Source organism: Natator depressus, chromosome 6 (genome assembly GCF_965152275.1).
Source record: "Natator depressus isolate rNatDep1 chromosome 6, rNatDep2.hap1, whole genome shotgun sequence".
In the NCBI taxonomy this organism is placed as follows: Eukaryota; Metazoa; Chordata; order Testudines; family Cheloniidae; genus Natator; species Natator depressus.
Window position 1 is genome coordinate 21343670 of NC_134239.1, and position 21484 is coordinate 21365153.

The 21484-nt window shown below is 43.5% G+C and overlaps 1 protein-coding gene across 1 annotated transcript in view; it reads left to right on the forward strand.

Annotated features, from left to right (window-relative positions):
- LOC141988780 (uncharacterized) overlaps positions 1–21484 on the forward strand; it is a 174177-nt gene that overhangs the window by 104686 nt on the left and 48007 nt on the right. The window contains exons 3-6 of the mRNA XM_074954731.1: positions 14446–14519; positions 15306–15391; positions 16386–16425; positions 18288–18368. Coding sequence (XP_074810832.1) covers positions 14454–14519; positions 15306–15391; positions 16386–16425; positions 18288–18368 — 273 coding nt within the window. The 5' untranslated portion in view covers positions 14446–14453. The remainder of the gene's footprint in view (positions 1–14445; positions 14520–15305; positions 15392–16385; positions 16426–18287; positions 18369–21484) is intronic.

Genomic DNA, 21484 nt, shown 5'->3' on the forward strand with positions numbered 1-21484 from the left:
GACCGCTGGGTGCGCCGCACGGTAGAGGGTATACTCCGTCCAATTCTGTGCCCTTCCATCCCCCTTCTGTGTCCCTCTTCAGGGACCACTCTCATGAGCAACTCCTTATACAGGAGGTGCACTCGCTCCTTTCACTAGGAGCAGTGGAAAAGGTTCCTCAGGAGCAGAAGGGCAAGGGTTTCTAGTCTTGGCTCAGGCCCATCCTAGACCTGCCAGAACTCAACAAGTTGGTGAAGAAGCTCAAGTTCCCCATGGTCTCTTTGATCTCCACCATCCCGTCATTGGATCCAGGAGACTGGTATGCCTCCCTCGACTTGAAGGACACGTACTTTCACATAGCAATAATTCCGTCCCACAGAAAATACCTCAAGTTTGTGGTGAACAGCACCCATTACTAGTTTACAGTCCTCCAGTTCAGCCTGTCGGTGGAACCTCGAATGTTCACCAAGTGCATGGCAGTCCTGGCTGTGTTCTTGCCCAGGCAGCAGATACGGGTATTCCCATACCTTGATGACTGGCTGATCAAGGGCTGCTCCAGATCTCAAATGGAGGCACAAGTCGACTTCATGAGAACGACATTCGATGAACTGGGCCTCCTTCTGAATGAGGGGAAATCAACGCTGTCCCTGGTTCAGAGGATAGAGTTTATAGGGACAGTACTGGACTCGACACAAGCCAGGGCATACCTCCTGGGAGCAAGGTTTTGGTCCCTCAGCAAGGTCTCAGGCAGTTTCCCACCACCACAGCAAGGAATTGCCTGAAACTTCTAGGACACATGGCTGCTTGTACCTGTGTGGTGCAACATGCCAGGCTCAGACTCTGGCCTCTCCAATTGTGGCTAGCCTCAGTGTATCAGCCGGCTCGGGACAGTTTGGACAGGGTTGTGACTCTGCCTTGCCTGGTCCTCAACATCCTCCAGTGGTGGCTTGACCCACAGGTAGTATGTGCAAGGGTCCCCTTCACCAGCCCTCATCTGTGTCTCTCCCTAGTGATGGATGCATCAGCTTTGGGCTAGGGAGCACATTTGGGAGACCTCAGGACCCAAGGCCTCTGGTCTCAGGTGAAACTCGCTTTCCACATTAAATGTCAGAGAGCTGAGAGCAGTGCGCCTGGCATGCCAGAATTTCCGAGCCCACTTAACAGGGAGATGTGTATCAGTTATGACAGACAACACCACGGCGATGTTTTATATCAACAAACAGAGGGGTGCACGCTCCTCTCCCCTGTTCCAGGAAGCCCTCATGCTGTGGGACTTCTGTGTAGAGCACTCGATACATCTGCAAGCATTGTACCTCCCCGGAGTACAGAACAAGTTGGTGGTGGACCATCTCAGCAAGTCGTTCCACGGCCCCGAGTGGATCTCTTTGCCCGGACGTTGCGAACTCAATCTTTCATCAGTGGGGCTTTCCCCAAATAGACCTATTCACCAGGCGATGCAACAGGAAGTGCCAGCAGTTTTGCTCCTTACTGAATCACAGTCCAGGTTCCATCACGGACGCGTTCCATCTCCCCCTGGGAGGAGGATCTCCTTTACATGTTTCTGCTCATTCCCTCGTTCACAAGGTACTCCTCAAGAGTCGGAGGGAATGAGCTTCGGTGATATTGATAGCTCCAGCCTGGCCCCCCCAGCACTGGTACACATCACTCTTGGAAATGTCTGTGGAAGCTCGAGTCACTTTGCCGCTCTTCCCGGACTTACTAACTCAGGACCACGGCCACCTCCAACACCTGAACCTCGAGCCACTGCACCTCACAGCATGGAAGCTCCATGGCTGAACTCGATGGAGCTCTCTTGCTCAGACCAGGTTAGACAAGTCTTCCTTTGCAGTAGGAAGCCTTCCCCCAGGGCTACCTACCTGGCCAAGTGGAAGAGATTTTCAATCTGGTAGGCACAGCACCGTTCGTCCCTGACGCTAGTCTAATATAAGTGGCACAGAGACTATCTTCTCCATCTCAAGCAGCAGGGGCTGTCCATGTCATCAATAAGGCGTCACTTGGCTACCATATCTGCCTTCCACCCAGGTGCATAGGGCTGCTCGGGCTTTGCTAACCCTATGGTCAGCCGTTTCCTGAAAGGTCTTGACAGGCTATACACACAAGTCAGGCAGCCAGTCCTGGCCTGGGACCTCAATCCGGTCCTTTCCAAATTGATGGGGTGGCCCTTCAAACCACTGGTGACTTGTTCCCTGCTTTACCTGTCGTACCAGATGGCGCTTCTGGTAGCAATAACCTCAGCCAGGAGGGTGTCTGAGCTCAAGGCCTTAACATCAGAGCCCCCTTACACGGTGTTCTATAAGAGCAAGGTTCAGCTCAGGCCACATCCTGCTTTCCTCCTGAAGATTGTGTCGCAGTTTCATATCAACCAGAACATCTTCCTTCCCATGTTCTATCCTAAGCTGCACTTGAGCGGCGAGGGGCAAAGACTTCCCTCATTGGACGTCCACCGAGCATTAGCCTTTTACATTGAAAGAATGAAACCGTTCCAGAAGTCCATTCAACGGTTGGTGGCCGTGGCAGACAACATGAAAGGTCTTCCAGTCCTCTCCCAATGAATTTCATCGTGGATCAAGTCCTTCTACTGAGAGTGCTACAACCCGGCAGGGGTGCCTGCCCCTCTGATCACTGTGCACTCCACCAGGGCGCAGGCCTCTTCAGCCACTTTCCTGGCTCAGGTGTCTACCCAGGAAATATGCAGGGCAGTGACATGGTCCTCCATACGCAGTTTCACCACACATTACGCAGTCACCCAGCAGGCCAGAGACGATGTGGCCTTTGGTAGGGCAGTACTACAATGGGTGGACAACTCTGACCCCGCCTCCTGAAGTTGGGCTTGAGAGTTACCTGGTTGGAATTGACATGAACAAACACTTGAAGAAAAAATGGTTACTCATCTTCTCGTAACTATTCTTCGAGATGTGGTGTTCGTGTCCATTCCAATTCCCTCCCTCCCTACCCCTCTGTCGGAGTCCCCAGCAAGAAGGAACTGGGGAGGGTTGGGTTGGGTCAGAAAGGCCCTCTGTTGGGTACTATGAAGGCGCAAGTCCAGGGGGCCTCCAGGCCAACCCTACAGATGCATGACAGATGGAAGATTTTTCCCCTAGCAGTAAGTGGCGCAAGCACACCTGTTTTGGAATGGACATGAACAACACATCCTGAAGAACAGTTATGAGAAGGTGAGTAACAGTTTTTTTTAAGCTTGCTATACCAGATAAAAGGAGAGAAGTAGTTGATATTCCCTCAGGAGCTTCGGTTTTCTTGTTAAACATATTTTTAGTGATCCAACTGTACATAAATGAAAAATAACCAGAAAAGGGCAATTTGATCTTTGGGGAAAATAAAGTGAAAAGGTAGGTACATGGAACACAGATTCTGTTTAAACAATCATTGTTACCTAGGTGAGTACATGTAGTTAGCAATAAAAACCATACAAGGGGGAATTCTCTTAAAATATAAAATACCGGCAGTTATTTTGGGATCATAATAGCAAGTTGTAACAAAACAACACTCTTGCCCTGCCTAATCTATATGCTTTTATGTGAAATTGCCTTGGATATTCTTTCAGGGCAGCAGAGTTGTGGGCAACATTATTTGAAATCCCAGCTCAGCTGAATTAGCAGCCTGGAAATTTTCCAGGTCATCTAGGAAAGTTGTTCGTAGAAGTGTGAAGAATTCAGGCTACATATTGATTGCTGGACAGTGTTCAGTACAGATAAGCAGTAACATACTTTCTATTCAAGTCTCTATTGATCTTCTGTTGGGGTCAGTTACAGCTTAATCCTTTAATTCCTTAACTCTTGATATTGGGAGCTGGAAGTTTGGCCTCTATAGTCCTATTGGGTCCTTTTTTATCTCCTCCTCAACTCATGAGAAATTTTAAAAAGAAACTAGTACATAACTTGGTTATTTCCTAACCAAAGTCATGTGCACAGCTTTACCTGCTATTTTGGCAATCTTTCTTTCATTATCTCAGATGCATTCTCTTCTTTCACTGAGCACATTCATAGCTGCTTTGGGACCTACAATACATTGCACTCTTTTTAAATAAGGAAATTCCCACCCCTGAGGAAAAATAAGAAAATGAGAGAGGAGATCTGGGAACCAACCTTTGAGGTAAGCAAAAATATTGGGACTTAAAATTCACATAGGTATTTGTTTTGCTTTTTATTTTCTAGACTTTTTCAGAGGTGGAGTGCAAACTGAATGGTGCTATTTAGTTTGCAGAGTTTACAGGCTCCCCACATCACCAACAGAACTTACAAGCTCTTTGAGCAAGCCAGTGAACACATACCTAGGTGGTGGCACAGAGCCACTCGTTTGAAGGCATCCTTGTATATTTGAAGACATTTTCCACTGCACATGTTCAGTATTCAATTTTCAAATGACTGCTTAAATCAAATCCAAAGCCAGTTTGTTTCCAATTAAAAAAAGTATCAACTTACCCCCCACCCCCCCAAAAAAATGAGGTTAGAATTTTTTTCGTTTTTTACAATGGAAAAAGTGTAATTTTTTTTCTGTCATTACTCAGACTAGGGAAGGAATTTTTCCTCAGACTTTCCAAATAAAAATTGAACATCCAAATGAAATATGGAAAGTTTCAATCTCAAAAGCGAATATTTTGACCATTAAGCATGTCAGTTTTGTGTGTTTATATCTCAAACTGTTTTGCAGCCTGATATTGCTCAGGATCGAGCAATAATAGTCCACTAATAGGAATGCTATAATAAAGTATGGAAGCACTTTCCATCTACAAAGTGCTTTAGTTATTAACCATCTAAGCCTCACAACACTCTTTCATGGTAAGCAAGTAGTATTGTTCCCATTGTACATATGGAGAAATTGAGGTGGAGAGATTAGGTACCTGCTCAATGCTTTAGGATGAGTCCTCATCAGAGCAAAGGGTAGAATTTGTGAGATGATGATGGAGCCCAGTCGCCAGGTTGTACTGTGTCCCTCTCTTGAGTATTTTGCTAAGAGAAAACTAAGGTGTTGAGCAATAAATCAGGATTTCCCCAGCAGGCTGTTGTGTGTTAGTCAATGTTTTTAGCAAAATGAATTCTTTAGATTGTTGAGGGATCAATGCTGATAAATGCAAAGTAAAGCACATTGGAAAACATAATCCAAACTATACATGTAAAATGATGGGGGTCTAAATTAGCTGTTACCACTCAAGAAAGAGATCTTGGAGTCATCGTGGATAGTTCTCTGAAAACATCCACTCAACGTGCAGCAGCAGTCAAAAAAGCGAACAGAATGTTGAGAATCATTAAGAAAGGGATGGATAATACAGAAAATATCATGTTACCCCCTATGTAAATCCATGGTACGCCCACATCTTGAATACTGCATGCAGTATATTGGAAGTATATATATTGGAATTTGAAAAGGTTCAGAAAAGGGCAACAAAAATGATTAGGGGTATAGAACAGCTTCCGTATGTGGAGAGATTAGTAAGACTGGGACTTTTCAGCTTGGAAAAGAGACAACTAAGGGATGACATGATTGAGATCTATAAAATCATGACTGGTGTGGAGAAAGTAAATAAGGAAGTGTTATTTATTCCTTCTCATAACACAAGAACTAGGGGTCACCCAATGAAATTAATAGGCAGCAGGTTTAAAACAAACAAAAGGAAGTCTTTTTTCACACAACGCACAGTCAGTCTGTGGAACTCTGCCAGAGGATGTTGTGAAGGCCAAGACTATAACAGAGTTCAAAACAGAACTAGATAAGTTCATGGAGGATAGGTCTATCAATGGCTATTAGCCAAGATGGGCAGGGATGGTGTCCCTACCCTCTGTTTGCCAGAAGCTGGGAATGGGCAACAAGGGATGATGGATCACTTGATGATTACTTGTTCTGTTCATTCCCTCTGGGGCACCTGGCATTGGCCACTATCAGAAGACAGGATACTGAGCTAGATGGACCTCTGGTATGACCCAGTATGGCCACTCTTATGTTCTTGATGCTGATGGATCAGAAAAGTAACAAGTTACAAGGCTTTTCATAGTGTACCAGCAGTACCACCTTCTTGCAAATAAACCTGTTTGTGTCCCTGGTTTTATTAGCTGCATTTAAATTTCTTTCTCTGTATTTGGTCCTACTCACATGCTCCTCATTTGAGGCTTGTAATGTGCTTCTGTGGCTTCACTTGTAGCCTGTATTAGGAGTTTATGGCACCTATTTGAGCTAAGAATTGTGGCTAATTGAAGGAATAAACTGTTAGCATGTTCCAGGCCTGGGTGACAAGGAGGTAGTCTGTCTCACCACCATCGCCACCACTGAGGAGTTTGTGATTTGACACAGTCAATGGCATGGTTGCAGACAGAACTAGATTGCTTTCGCAGATGATCAGATATGTTTTGTATTAGCCCTGTCCACTTTCCACCACTGCCTTTATAGCCACTTGTTCATTGAGTGATGGTCCCTATGTGCATGGGCAGCGGGTGGAGCCACACTTTGGGGAGGCTAGCCCCAGCCCCTACCCCCCCCCCCCAGTGCCAGAGTCCCGAGACCCCTTTCCTCTCACCGGAGCCCCCCCGAGACCCCCAGCCTCCCTCTGCGGCCGGAGCTCCGAGACCCCCTGTCCCCACCCACAGCCAAGGAGCCCCAGGCCAGCCAAAGCCATGAGCGCCCCCCCCACCAACCTGCTCAGAGGACCCCAGAGCTGGTCGGAGCCCTCGCAGCCGCACCTTCCCGCCGCAAGCCGCCCTGTGAAAATTTGAAAGCTCTCTTCTTCTCTCTGTCGGAAGAAGAACCTCCACTTTTGCTTATGCCCCATCCAGGTTCCCAGGTGGCTGAGGAGACAGTATGTGCTGCTCAGCATCCCGGGTTCCTCAGTAATCTCCCTGGAGCACAGGGAGCCGAATAGCACATACTGCCTCCTCAACCACCCCGGAACCTGCATGGGGCATAATAAAAAACAATAATTTCCCCTGCCAAACCTGCAACCAGGGTTCTGCGGCAACAGCTGCGCTAGGGGAGGCAGAGCCTCCCCTGGCCGATTATACCGGCCGCCCAAGCCTCTGTGTATTCCATGCATAGGTTTGCCTATGTACCATATGCCTAAGTATGCAGACTTTTCGTAAACAGTGTCTGTTGATCCGCTCAGATGCAGTTCACCTCCTTGCGCTCTACACTGAGCGCAGAAAGGGCAGTGCGGACCGACGCCTCTCCAGTTCTTTTTTGCTGCTGCATGGCCTGAGTCAGAATTGTCTGTGCCCGCTTTGGTCTTCCTCTACGTTAGTACCGGTAAACCACCAATTGTAAATAGCTTTTAGTAGTTTAGATGTCGTCGTGTTTTTAGTGGTTTTATCGTTAGCTTAGTTTTCTCTGCCGCACCAGGGCTGCCTTTATTGTTACCAATTGCAGCGTCTGCCAGTCTTTCCCTCCCTGAACTCATGAAGGACGAGAACTCCACTTGCAGAAGCACCTCATGGAGCAGGCTATGAGACCCCATTTGGATCCAGTCTGGGGCAACCCCCCTGTACCATGTCCTCAGACCGCAATCAGCACCCCTCCAAGCACCCCTCTGGAGTAAAGGCCAAAACACTTAGTCCTAAGAAACCCGTTCATGAGAGCAGAGGATATGACCATAGGCATAAGGACAGATCCCCATCCAGAACTGCCTCTAAGACAAAGGATCCTTTCCCATCTCATACAACTTGGACTGAGTTCTCGCACATGGGCCCTAAGGAGTTAGATTTGCATACACTTCCTTTTCAAGAGGGTAAGGCACGAAGGAAGAAGGAACCAAAAGATCGGTACTCACCGATCCCATCTGGGAGTTCCAAACTGGACTCCCTTTGACAGTTCTGGACACGCTCCTTGTAGGATCCTCCAAATACTAGACCATTTGACAGCCCAGATCTGCTGTCCCCTCCTCAAGGGGATCATCAGGAAGGACCAAAAACTTTACCTCATCAGAGGATATTTTGGCTTTCTCCATCCCACAGTCTCCTCTTGGGCCTGGTCCTCCTTGGAGACATCACTACTCCTGAAGAAACCACCTTGAGGAGAAGGGGATCCTCACCTATTGCATCTGCAACTTGGAGCATCGTCCCACCGGTATTGATTGTACCACCAATAATGTGGGAGCCTATTTCATTGAGCGAATATGATGCTTCAGATGTGTATCACTCTTCCCCCGCCGAAGGGAAACAAACCCAGACAGAACGCGTGGAAAGTATTGGAACTGTCCACCTCCTTTGGGATATGGCTGCTCAGACATTGGGTGCACATGTTCAATGGCAGTTCAATCTATTCTCAACCAAAGCAGGAAGGAGTCTACTAGGAGATGCTATGTGGCCAAATGGAAGCATTTCTCCTCTTGGTCACGACAATGCTGGTTATCCCCAGAATCTGCTGGGAATCCTGTTATTAATACCTACTAGCCCTTAAGACATTAGGCTTCTCTGGGACCATCTTGCATCAGTCAGTGCCTTTCATCTTCCAGTTAATGACCAGACTATCTTTACTCATCCTACGGTGACTAGATTCTTGAAGGGACTACTTAGAACTTTCCCAACAGTGGTGAAATCCACACCACAAAGGGATCTCAGTCTCATCCTTTATGTTCTCACCAAACCTCCCTTCTAACCATTAGCCACCTATTCAATGTCTTATTTCTCAATGAAAGTCTCCTTCCTAATCGCCATCACATCAGCCAGGGCCATTCATGGCAGATCTGCCCCATACCATTTCTCATAAAGAGAAGGTTTCTCTTTGCCTTGACTCAAAATTCATCCCTATAGTAATTTCTGAGTTTCACATGAATCAAACCATCCTTTTCCCGGTATTTTTTCTGAAGCCTCATGCCTTTGATCAGGAGAGAAGGGTTCACTCTCCAGATGTCTGATGGGCTCTGACGTTTTACGTACAGAGTATAAAAGCAACTAGGAAAATACCTAAACTTTTTATCACTCTAGCAGAGAGAGCTTGACCTCTTGATCGATCTGCACAGAGATTTTAAGTGGATCTCAGGGTGCATCATCCTTTGTTACCAACTAGCTCAAATTGCCGCCCTCACCCCATCCCAGAAGGGGTGAGATCCCATTCCATCAGAGAGCAAGCAACCCCTGAAGCATCTCTGTGAGATGTACCCTTACTAGATAGATGTAGGATGGCTACCTGGAGCTCCATACATATTTTTATAAAAAATTACGCTTTGGTCACACCCATATCGTGTTTGACTACTATTTACAACTCTCCCATGTGTTGAATGCACATAAAGACCATCACTTGAAGAAGAAATGGAGGTTACTTATCTGCAACTGGAGTTACTTTGAGATGTGTGGTCCCTGTCTGTATTCCACTACCTGCCTTCTGTCCCGTCTGTTGCAGATCAAGACTAGATTTGCAGTAAGAAAAGGAACTGGAGTGGCATTGGTCTGCACTGCCCTTTGTATCCTCAGATCAGAGCACGAGGAGACCTGTCTGTGAGCAGACAAAGCACACTGCTTACTAAAAATCTCCAGACTCAGGTGCACGCATGTGTGGAATACACAGGGACTTCACATCTCGAAGATCCTCCAGTTACAGGTAAATAACTTTAATTTACTCAGTAGATCTTCCTCTTGCTCTCTGTTAATGTGTGGTCAGAGGCATTCAGAACAGTTTCTGCCTCTTATCTGTGTTGCTAAACTGCGCATTTAAAATAGCATAGAAGATATAATTCTACTGTAGTAGACAACTAGAGGTCCCAGTCTGGGACTAGGATCCCAGTGTGGTCCAGTGTACCTATATAATAAAAAGATAGTCCCTGCCTCAAAAAGCTAAACTTATGAGAAGATAGAACAGTTGGAACAGAAAACTGGGGCTTTAGGGAGGAGAAGATGACAGTGAACACCTCTAGTAAAGATTTAATAACAGGTGATGTAGTAAGGTTTATTGCTCAGATTTTGCTTATACTTAGGCTTGGCAGAACTTAATTTATGTTTTTTGTAACTTTGATGGATAATATCAGTGTTTATTTTTAAGCATTTTTTCAGTTTTTATTGATTTTAGATTTTCACAGTTTTGGGAAATTATGGGGGAGACATAATTATTTAATGACAGTAGACATTGAGAAAAGCTTTATACATTGTTAAAACACATTATCAACATACATTAAAATATACAAAATAAATATCCTTAAATCCACAAATCATACACGTTTTTACTACTCATTTGCCAGTCAGTTTGTAACAAGTCTAATTCAAAGGTCTAAATCACTGGATTTTGACTCTAGTAAGTTCTCATGCAGCATTTTTCTTACTTTACCTATCTGTAAATTTCTGTTGTTGCTGGAAATGCTTTTTCATTGGTTTGTGTGTACACTGATATTGATGTTTGTTAACATTTACAGATAAAAATCTAATTCTTCCAAGGCTACTCTTCCTACAGTATCTGCTGTAACTGGGAAAATATATGAACAAAATACATTTTCTAGTGGAGAATTCTTGCTTTATTGTGTCTGTTTGCCAATTCAGTAATGGATCTCTTTCCCCCCTCCCTCCCCTATTAGTGTGAATTAACAAGATTCTTCCATTGGCCTTTATATTTACCTTTTTAGGAGTCTGTGTACATGGATTTTAAGCACACCAGGAGGATTGTTTAATATGTTTGTGTATTTACTTTAATTGTAGCTCATCAAAACAAAAAGAAGAAAAAACCTGAACACATTGCAATTTTGCTAAGCAGCTGTAATATAAAAGTCAAGTGCCTCCGTATTCAGATGTTTCCAATCAATCTTTTGTTGCTGCCTCAAACATTTTAAGGTTTTATTTTCCTCATAAACTAAGCCGATCTACTGAATAAAATTTGTAAAGTCTTTTAAAAGGCGAATGCTGGGCTAACGGATGGTTAACATTCATGCACTTAGTACCACTTGAAATCATTTGTGTTTGCGAGCCGCTTTCAAAATGAGGAGTCTGATGTGAAGGATGGACCTTTTTAAGGCCTTGGTCTGGAGCTGACAATGTATTGGCAATGAGCAGTTTGTAATTAAGTATGGTTCAGTAACGTGAGACATTATCTCCTGATGATTCTTTGAAGGCCCAAAGGAGAGTAAACAGGCTGAATATCAGACTGTGGTTAAGGCTCTGCTCACCACATCTCCTCCTGCTGTGAGAGGTTATGCAAGGAAATTCAGGTTCTTCAGATTATTCCAGTGCAACAACTCTTGGCTGAGCAGGCACCACGGGGTTCTGATAACTTCAGTAGCAAGCTGTGCTGAGGCTGTTTATGGTGTTTGCATAGCTGGGGCCATAACACAGTACCTCCTGCAGCATCAGGGGAGGGAAAAGCTCCCTGCAGGGAGACTAGGAGAGGGGGATATGCAATCTTTCCAGTGGAAACCTATGAAGAGTGACTGATTTCATTGGAAAGAGTGGATTGAAAGGTGCTCTTCGGGTTGCTGTTTCATTTTCTTTCAGTGGGAGAATAGAACCCTCTGCTTTAGCCGCTTTCTTTAAGGAGAGAATAGAACGGTGTCCAGTGTTGCGCTTTGGAGGGGCTCGGATGTAAAATGGAGACATCCCATATTAACCCCATGTCTGCAGTTCACAGGAGGGTTCCATAAGGAGCTTTCCCAGCTACTGAACAGAGGAATAAAACTGCACTACTCCCATCTCATTTTTGCAAGTACCAGTTTTATTTAGCAGCTCTCCCCATTCCTTAGCGTGTTAGTAATGCCAGTGATAGTCTGTCAGTTCCTATTCAAGTTAGTATATGTGCTTTGGGAAATTGCTCTTAAGGGCCTAGTCTCCTTAATCGGTGAGTGTGAGTCCCATTAACTTTAATAATAGTTCCATATGCAGATGGAGAAGGGTAGAGCATGTCTGTGGTGTATCTGTTAAATGGAGGAGGTCACATTTTAGCTTTCTTCATGGAGGAACAGATGTTTACTAAGTTGTTACTTTGGAACAACTACTCTTCCAGGAGGCTTTTCCTTGTCAATTCCATTAGGGCTTTTCACATGCTCCAGAGAATCCCTTTTAAAATCCTACAAGAAAGAACTGAGAGCAGTTTCCTTTTAAAGCTTCTGCATTAATAGGGACTATCAGAGTTGTTTAGTTTATGGATATACTAGTTAGAGCTTCAACTGATAGGTCACAATTCAATGTGTGCAATGGGAGAGAATTGTTTGACTTCAGTAGCTTTTATATTTTTCCTGACTCTGCTGAATCCATTTAGAGCACAGAGAACAGATTCCCGCCCCCCCCCTTAAACGACTGAAAAGTTTTGTGATACTTCATATTTTTTTAAATGTTCTCGCATTAAGCCACTTGTGAAATAATTACACTCAGACCACAGTGCATTTCTGCTCTTGAAATACCACCTTTCTTTCCAGGTTTAGCTGTGAATATTGGTCTGGAGAAATCTGCTTGTCCGTGAATTTTTCTTTATTGCATGTAACTTTTACGAAAAATATCCATGAAAAAAATCTTAGCCTTAGTTATTAGGTCAGTGTAGTGGGCAACTTATGTCGGCGGGAGCAACGTTGTAGTATAGACACTGACAGATCGACGTAAGCTGCCTGACATCAACCTACCTTTGTAGTGTGGACCAAGCTAAGTAGGATCATAAGTAAAAAAGGATGCTTAACTCTGGAGTGTGCTGAAGATTTTATCTCCATACAAATCACTGTGGAATGGTCAGCTGCATTTAACCCAGTAATTGTGCACATAGATGGCCTCAACAGATGAGGTACCTCCTGGTAAATTGCTTCATTGCAACCATTGGTCTCTTCAGTTTAGGGCCTAATACTGCCATCCTTCTTCCCATGAGTAGTCCCACTGAGTAAAATTTTCCAAAGTGACTAAGTCCCATTGCTTTGCAATGGAACTTAGGCTTCTAGTAGGTAACTGAAACCTATTGAATAATTTTACCTATTGACTAGTGGCTACAGGATCCAGCCTCATATTTGTAACTTATCCTAAAGATGCCCTTTATAGTTTGGTAGCCTGGTTAACAATGGTTCACTCTCTTATGGACTTTGCAGCAGAGGTGAAATGACATGAAAAAAGCTTGGAGGGGCCTAGAGTGAAAATGCAGTAGACTTGTGCCCCCTCATTGCAGCTGGGGAAGTTCTGAGGGAACATATCCCCTGCAGCGACTACATCTACGCTTTGCAGCCCTGTAGCTGACAATTGGAACAGTTTGTGGCCTGTGGAAACCCACAGAGGTGTTGCTTTTTCGCAATGAAACGCTCCGGTAAAATTGCACAAAGGTGTTAGTTTTCCAACTTTCCTATCTTAGGTGTTAGGGAAATATTACATCAGCTAGAGTGTAAAGCATGTGTCATTTATACTAGACTAGACAAATCACTGGAGAGTATACTGAAGGGAACAGTCTTGTATTAGGGTGAGGAGGGAGGAAGATGAGTTAATGGGTCCTCTCTCAATTCTATTCTCTGCAATAGACCATAAAGACCCCCAATTTTTCTCTGACATTTTCTTCCCCAGTCTTCTTTTCCACAGTAGATCATATTGTCAATGCCTATCCTTGATGATCAGGTTTCTTCAGGCTGCACCAAATGTTGACACTGATCCAGCATGTACTCTACAGTACATGTATCTAGGAGACTGCCAGGGCTAGTTTGGGAATATGCTGTGGTTTGACTGGAAGGCCATTTCCATCAGCGAGGGTTTGTATGGGGGAGGGGGTTAAAAATTGAAATGATGTATGTGAAATTGGAAGTTGTCTTGCTAGTATGTAGATACATGTGTGGCAAAGCATGACCATGTTCTGTTACTCCGGCTGAACTATTTAATCATTTTATATGGAAAGATGGGTGTCCAATACAGTAGTTCATGGTACAGTTACTGACTTGTTGCATCCTGATTTGTTTACAGATCTGTTGCATATGTTGACCCATTTTTGTTACATATGTGTACTTTAATAAGTCAAGTTTTTTTCTGATTTTTCTTTGACCTACAGTCTGCCTTCAGATATATATGTGGCGCTCTCCATGAGTTCTGTGTACATATCTGAGGGAAGAATTTGGCATTTCGTTTTTATCAGAATAAATGCTCAGCCATTTAGCGATCCAGCTGGCATGCAGTTTGGTATAATGTAAGAGCTGTGCTGTAGCAGGACTGCTTAATAATTTTAAAGTATCCCCACTAAAAACTTGATTTTTAGTACAGGCATGTGCACATACTGAACAAATATACAGTATCTGCTCCTGCAGTCCTTCATGTAGACAAAACTTTCACTTACTTAAATAAAACTGTTTGCGCAGGCAAAGACTGTAGAATTGGCAGGTATACTCCGTATGTGTGAGTACCACATTCACACTTTGTACTTTCAGCTTTTCATTCTCTATCTAATTTTAGCCCTGGGATAAAGCTGGAAGTTGAAGTTGTCAGCGCAGCTTTTTCTATTAGCGCTTTCCCAAAATATTCCCCGGGCTGCATACATATTTGCTTATTAGCTCCTTTTCTCTTTTCCCCTTTTACCTTACAGCTTCTGACATGAAGAAAGATCTAGAGACCTTAATAGCACAGGAAAGAGCAGAGATCCTCGCCAAGTATGAAAAGGTACCGATCTCATTTTTCCTCCATTAATCTGCTCACTAGGCATGGGACTCCTGATAGTTAAGCTATCTGGGGAAAGCAGGAACATGTCATACAGAACGTGATGTCTTCGTGCCAGTAACAGACTACACAAACACAAACTTTTTTTCTGCCTGCAGACCTTTTTAAGGGTACAGGTGACGTGACCGTGTGTATTTAGTCATCCATGATGGGTGTTCGGCAGATAGGCTCAGGAGCCTCCGTCAGGTATACAAATGCAGGTTCTGCCTATTCTACCTGAACAAGGTCAAAAGAGTTGGCCCATGGCAATTACTCAGGATATGGAAGCAAAGTGGAGAGCTTTCATCACCAGCCCATTTTTTTTTCACTCTGGACTCCCAGGGTTTTCTCATTCAGACCTCATCATTTGGCACACACCACAAATCCTGTGATCAGGAAAGTGACAGTCTCAGAACAGAGAGTGAATGGGCTTGAAGACGGAATTGAAACTAATATATTACTCTGGCCTTCTGTATCACCTTACAGACAGAAATGGAATAAGCCCCATACCGCCCCAAAGATGGTCCTCCCAGTTCAGGGTTGACACACAGCAGCGGGACAGTATGGAGGGAAGTCTGCATGGGTGAGGCCTGTGTCTCATCAAATCTGTAGACTGAGTGGATTTTAATCACTAGGGCTGTCAGTCCAGTACCAGCTTCCGAGTGTGCAAGACAAACATGCGCACATGCTGATGGCCTCACACTTGTGTTCCCTACAGTCATGACTCTTGTGTCTCCTTTTGCTTTGCAGGGAAGGCAGGAAGGAGCTCATATTGACCCATGGGAAGATGCTGACTTCACCCTGTATAAAGTCACAGACAGATTTGGATTTCTGCAGTAAGTTACTCATTTCTCTTCCCAGTCACCCTTCAATGAAATGGACATTGTACAGTCATACTCCGTGCAGGAGGATGTCCTGTAACAGCTCCAGCAACCTCAGTGCAGGCTGGTGTATGGCCTTATTTGATCAATCCCAAATGTCTAGAAAGGAATGGCAGTGTATCTTCTCCTTCTGCATCCAAGCATGTGGAAACCTTCTGATGTTGAAATGTCTTATTTAGACATTTTTGATCAATAGTCAACTTTTCAACATTCCCAGCTTGAAACATTTTGGCTTATTAAACCAAGTTGAAACATTCAGGCTATTTCAACATAGTACTGCATCTGTCTAAGCTGGTGCAGTGCATCATGGGAGCTGTAGTTCAGAAGCCTCATGTCCCAGTTCTTTATGGGCCGGAATCCCCAGTTGGACTGAATCTCCCAGGATGTGGTCATGGGATGCCCATGACGCACTGCAGCAGTTCCACCAGAGGAGAGAGCAGAGCATCATGAGAGATGTAGTCCAACCAGGGATCCTGCCTCGTAGAAGAGAATGGGAGCACGAGGCACCTGAACTACGACTCCTGTGAGGCACCATGACAGCTCAGGCAGATGTAGTGCAATGTCAAACTGGCTTGAAATGAAAAGTTTCAATTTGGTTTGACAACCAAAACCTTTGAATTGTCGACCTGACCTGAAACTAAATACTTTTTCAATTTTCCCAACAGAAAATCAAAATTTTTACAAAATCAAATGTTTCCTGTGGAAACTGTATTTTTCTGTTGAAAAACCATTGACAGAAAATTGCTGATCAGCTGTACTAAGCAGTCTCTTTAAAACAGCTCTAAGCTTTGAGTGATTGTCCTCTGATTTAGACCATCTCTATAAGGCAACTAATTTTAATTTGGTCCCTCAGGTGTGGTCAATTGAAGACTGCTTGTTTGCATTGTACAGTATATTGTGTTCCATATCCCTGTTGCTTGTTGATTCAATCAAATCCTTAATCTTTCAGTGAGCATGAGCTGCCAATCCGCAGTGCAGTGGAAGAGAAGGTAAGAGCTGTCAGCTTTACTACCTATGTGGCTCACACCTTGCAAAACGTGGTGCTAAATGGGAAGGTGCTTAGATCTGCTTTTTAAACAGCAAATACAGACTTTGCAGCATGGCCAACTAATCAGATTTTCTCCAAAAATATAAAAACCAGCATCTCCTAAACTGACGCTCTGGAGTTGATGGAGCGACACCTTAGCACAAAGTTACAGGAAGTCGGTGCTCAGTGAGGAGTCGTTTCATAATGCTGTGGTAAAGATGTGAGCTCGGTTGGAGAGACCAGAAAGCACCTGAGGAAAGCAGCAGAACTCTCAGTACTGCAGCTGAGCTTGGAGCAGGGAGAGGGGGAAGCTGGGGAGTTTCTTTAGTCCTGTGCAGCGGTTCTGATGTAGAGAGGAGTGGAAGGTAGGAAAATGCCATGAAGTTGCAGCACAGATCTTCATGAGAAGCAGAGTGTGAGAGCATAAAATGGAAGTGATCTATTCACAACAGGCCTGATCAGACCTTCCAGTTAATGGTTCCATTTTTTTCTTTCAAATCTTGTTTCCTATCCCTTTCAGTTTCATTATTATTAGTGCTTTTTATTTCATTGTTCCAGACTTCGGATAATTTATTTTTCTTGCTCCAGTGAAATCATAAAACTTTATTTAAGACTTATAGGCAGGAAAGAGGTTGATAGTCAGCCCCTGCTGGGAGAGTGGTCTCATCTCTTGTGCCTCTTGTTCTCTCTGAGCATGGTGGCAGAGATCAACAGGCTGCAGCTTAAAGTCAGATGGGCATCCAGATGCCTTAGTGACTCTGAAAATCTCAGCCTAAATGCTTGATCCTCACTGGATGAAAAATGGAAGTGTCTTTGGGTATCCTGCTCCCCATTCATGTCTCCTTTAAGTTTTTCTGTGTTTCTGTTCCTCCTGTGATGAGTGCTAAACCACCTAGCTAATTGTGTTAGTTGCATATCTCTAGGCATGGCTAGTTACTCTGTGTAGATGAAATGAGTGCTGCAGTGGGGGAGGGTCAGGATCAGCTTCTACAAGGAAGTATTGGGAACCCACATTTAGGAACATTAATGAAACTTAGGAGAGCTCGACTCATGCAATATTTCTAAACATCTGATTCAGCTGAGATTAGATGCTAGATCCCATTCAGTCACTTTAGGAGGGGCTAGATTGCTCCAGCTCACTGCAGGAAACCTATGTAGTTAGAGGATATTTCTCTACAGGTTCAAAAGCCCCAAATAAAAAAAAATTACATTAAAACTATAATAAAATACACTTTTTATTTTGAGATCACAGAGCTTAAAGGTTCTAAGTGGTGTCCTCTTCTCAACTACACTGCCACTGGAAATAAACTAGAGTTCACCTCAAAACAAAAATCCCTGTAACATGCTTGCTTGGGTTGTGAATAATAAGGGGTGACTGAGCTCAGCTGGTAAAGTTGCGGCCATTTGACCTCAAGGGAGCTGATTTGGCTCTGGGTTGTGGTAACATGAATGTCTAGTTTTGAGATCCGGGCTTAAATCCCCTCTAGTATCTGTATACTACCAGATAGACACAACACAGGGTAATTTGTGGCTGGATGAATTCCTAAGTATCTGTTACCTGTCAAGGAAGTTCTCCTGTTGAAAGAATTGTCTGTGTATCGTGGTGGCTTCCCCCCCCAATACTGCTTGTAGAAATTGTCTATCCCTGTAAGTACTTTTCCCTCCGTTATACCCTCTATCGCAGATACAAAAGGGTAGGGTGGGAGGGCTGAATGTGAAATGTCATTATCATAAGGTTAAACTGAATGAGGATGAGGAGTTGTTTTGTGCTTTCACAAGGAGCATTTCTGTAATGTTTGCTTTGATATGAACTGACTCTTTTAGCAAAAGCTGCAGGAGATTGAACGAGTGGACAAATGGCTGAAGATGCTGAAGAAATGGGGCAAATACAGAAACAGTGACAAGGTGAGGAGATAACAAAACAAAACAAAACCCACTTGTAGTACTATAGGGGGAGAGATTGTGATGTCCTTCCCTTTGTGCTAGTCATTTTTTCCAAAGGTTTATAAAGAAACCGGAAACCCCTGAAAAATGCTTTATTTTATTCTTCCTTTTAAAGTTTAATAATGTGTTGGCTCACTAAATGTGCTGACTGTTGTGACATATGGGGCCAAACTTTGCGGGCCTCCTAAATTCTGCCTGCAAATTTGGCACTTGTCCCCATTTGTGCAAGCGCCAAAAAAAAAAAAAAAAAAAGCCACCCATGCTTGTGAGCCTGTCCATGCACAACTTAGGAGGCCCCTTGATTTCTAGGCCAGTTTCCTTGACAGATAAATGTGGGGGATATTTTTATTTGCCTAGGATTTACCTGCATACTATGTATGCTGATACTGATTTGATTGAACCCATTTGGCTGCTAACTGAGGCTATTTTGTGAACATCACCAATATGCCAAAATACGGGACTTAAAATAAACTCTGTGCAGAACAGCGATGGAAAAACCTAGTTATTTGAAGAGGTCATCTAAAAATCACAGCGTGAATCAAAACACATTTACTTAGCTTCTAGACTGTAGATGGAGTAGGAGGAAAGCATGAAACCAAAACTGCACTGATGATCATACTCTGTGAGGATGTGGGCGTACCTTGGGTAAGAATTCAAAAACCAAGGTCCTGTGTGCTCTGTTGGGGACCTTAAGCATCCCATAACTTTTCTCATACAAGTAGGAATTTTCCCAGGTGTCTTTGCAAAAATACTCTCTGCTGCTCCTTTTCACTCCCGCTTCTGTTTTCCTGTTCTCTAACTCAAAAATGGTTGCATTTCATTGGTGGTGTGTGTATGTGGTGTGTAAAGCACATTTGGATTCTTTGTGTCATTACTGTTATACTTTATCCAAATATTTACTAAAAGAAATGTATGTATTATAACTAAATTTTCAAATGAAAAAAGGAAAAACCTGTTACCACATCACTATCTCTGTCTGTGTGAATGGTGGTGGGTGTTCTCACTGGCAGCTGTCATTTTGGAGCCGCTTCCGAGCGGGAAGTAGAGACTGTTGACATGTCTGTTCTATTCTTCCTGCTTGTGTGTAATTCTAGTTGGTATCAACATAACATTACTTAACACAGGGCAGAGAGTCTAATAGTTTGGGGACAAGACTGGCAGCCAGGACTCCTGGCTTTATAGTTTAGCTATGCTTCTGAATTATTGAGAACTTGGACAAGTCATTTAACCCCTCTGTGCTTCCGTTTCCCAATCTGTCAGTATTTGTACATCTATAGTCTAGTCCAGCCTCTTGTGCTGAGGCAGGACCAAGTCTACCTCGACGACCTCTTGAGGTCCCTTCCCGCCCTACATTTCTATGATTCTGTGATCTCCTGGAAAGCTTCATTAATGTTTCTAAAGTGCTTTGAGATCTTCAGATGAAAAGTGTTTAGAAATAGACAAAGCTATATTTAAAAAAAAATGTAAAATATAACAGCATTTACGTTTTAATTTTCCAGCATTTCCCAGGCACTGGTAGGATGAGATGGCACAGTGCCCGTGAAGAGGTGGGCAGGCATGTAGTCCACAGATCTCAACTTTAATTAGCAGAGGTCAGGCAACACCCTTGCTTATGACCTATCAGGGAATGGCTGGCTAACAGTGAATGCCAAGATAAAGTATTTTTATAGTTAATTTGTGAACATAGTTGATTCCCAGCACCAGTCTCGCTTTCTACTTGTCTAGACTTGGTAGTCTAAAAATGATATATTTTTCTACTTCTGCAGTGGAAGAAACAAAAAATTACACAACTGTTCACTCGGGTGATCTCATTCAATAGAAACGTGCAGAATGTATATTTTTATAGTCTTCCTAGAGACTCATAGTAGGGACTTGAATCCTGGTAAAGAGCAAACATTATTGTGACCATCTGTGCAGGATCTAAATAGATGGGGGACTGTGGGACAATGATGACCTTGACATTACCAAGCATCAGAACAGTGTCACATGATCCCACATTCAACATGATTTTTAAGAGGAGCTGTAGTTATAGAGCAATCAGTAGTGAAGATGCATACAAATACTCAATTTTATTGAAGAAACAAAACAGATTTTTCAAACTTGACATTGATGCCAATCTGAGTATGAAAGGGACAGGGACACACTTTGTTTAGATTTTATAGCCCTTCTGTGTTCAATTCAATGTTCTTTTAGTCATTCTCTATCACTTGGTAACCTTAGTAGGGAAAAATATGGGAGCCCTCCAGTGGCCATAATAATCCCTCTAACTTAAAAAATCAGTCCTAAGTGGTTGGTAGCATATTGGATAAAGTGTCCTCTATTCTAGAAGGATTGAACCAGGTCCTTCAGCTCTTAGTGCTTATTAATGCAAAACTTACTGACCTAAATGGAAGTTTTGCCTGTGTAAAGACTGTAGTGTTTGGTTTAGAACAGCGGTTTTCAACCAGGGGTCCGTGAGATGATTTCAGGGGATCCACGAAGCAGGGCCAGCAGTAGATTGGCTGGGGTCTGGGGCAGAATCCCGAAGGCCCCAGCCCTGGCACCCTGTGGGGCCCTGGAGTTTTTATAGCCTGTTGGTGGGGCCTCAGAAAGGAAAGGTTGAGTACCCCTGGATTAGAGTTCACATCTGTACTTGTAAATTGAAATTAATTAACCCATTAATTAATTAACCCATCGATACAGTTTTAAATGAACTCTTGTCATGAATCTAAAGTTGAAGGGGGAAAGAGCTGATGCAATATACTTCTGCCTACATGTACAAAAGTGACTAGTTATTTTGATGCCCAATTTGAGACACCTTAATGGGGCCTGATTTTCAAAGGGTAGGTGCTCAGCACCATTGGATAATCCGGGCTCTTTCTGGGGTTAAAGGTGGGCACCCACAATTATAAGTATGAAAATATAGGCCTTTACATGTAAATAAAAATCCAGATGAGAAAAAAGGGTATATTTTAAAATAACAGTTTGGCTAGAAAAGGATTAGCAAATTAAATGGTCAAGTTAAAGGAAACTTGGGGCATAATACAAGGGGGGCTCACTTGGTTAACTTAAATTAAATAAAATTAAACAACAGTAAT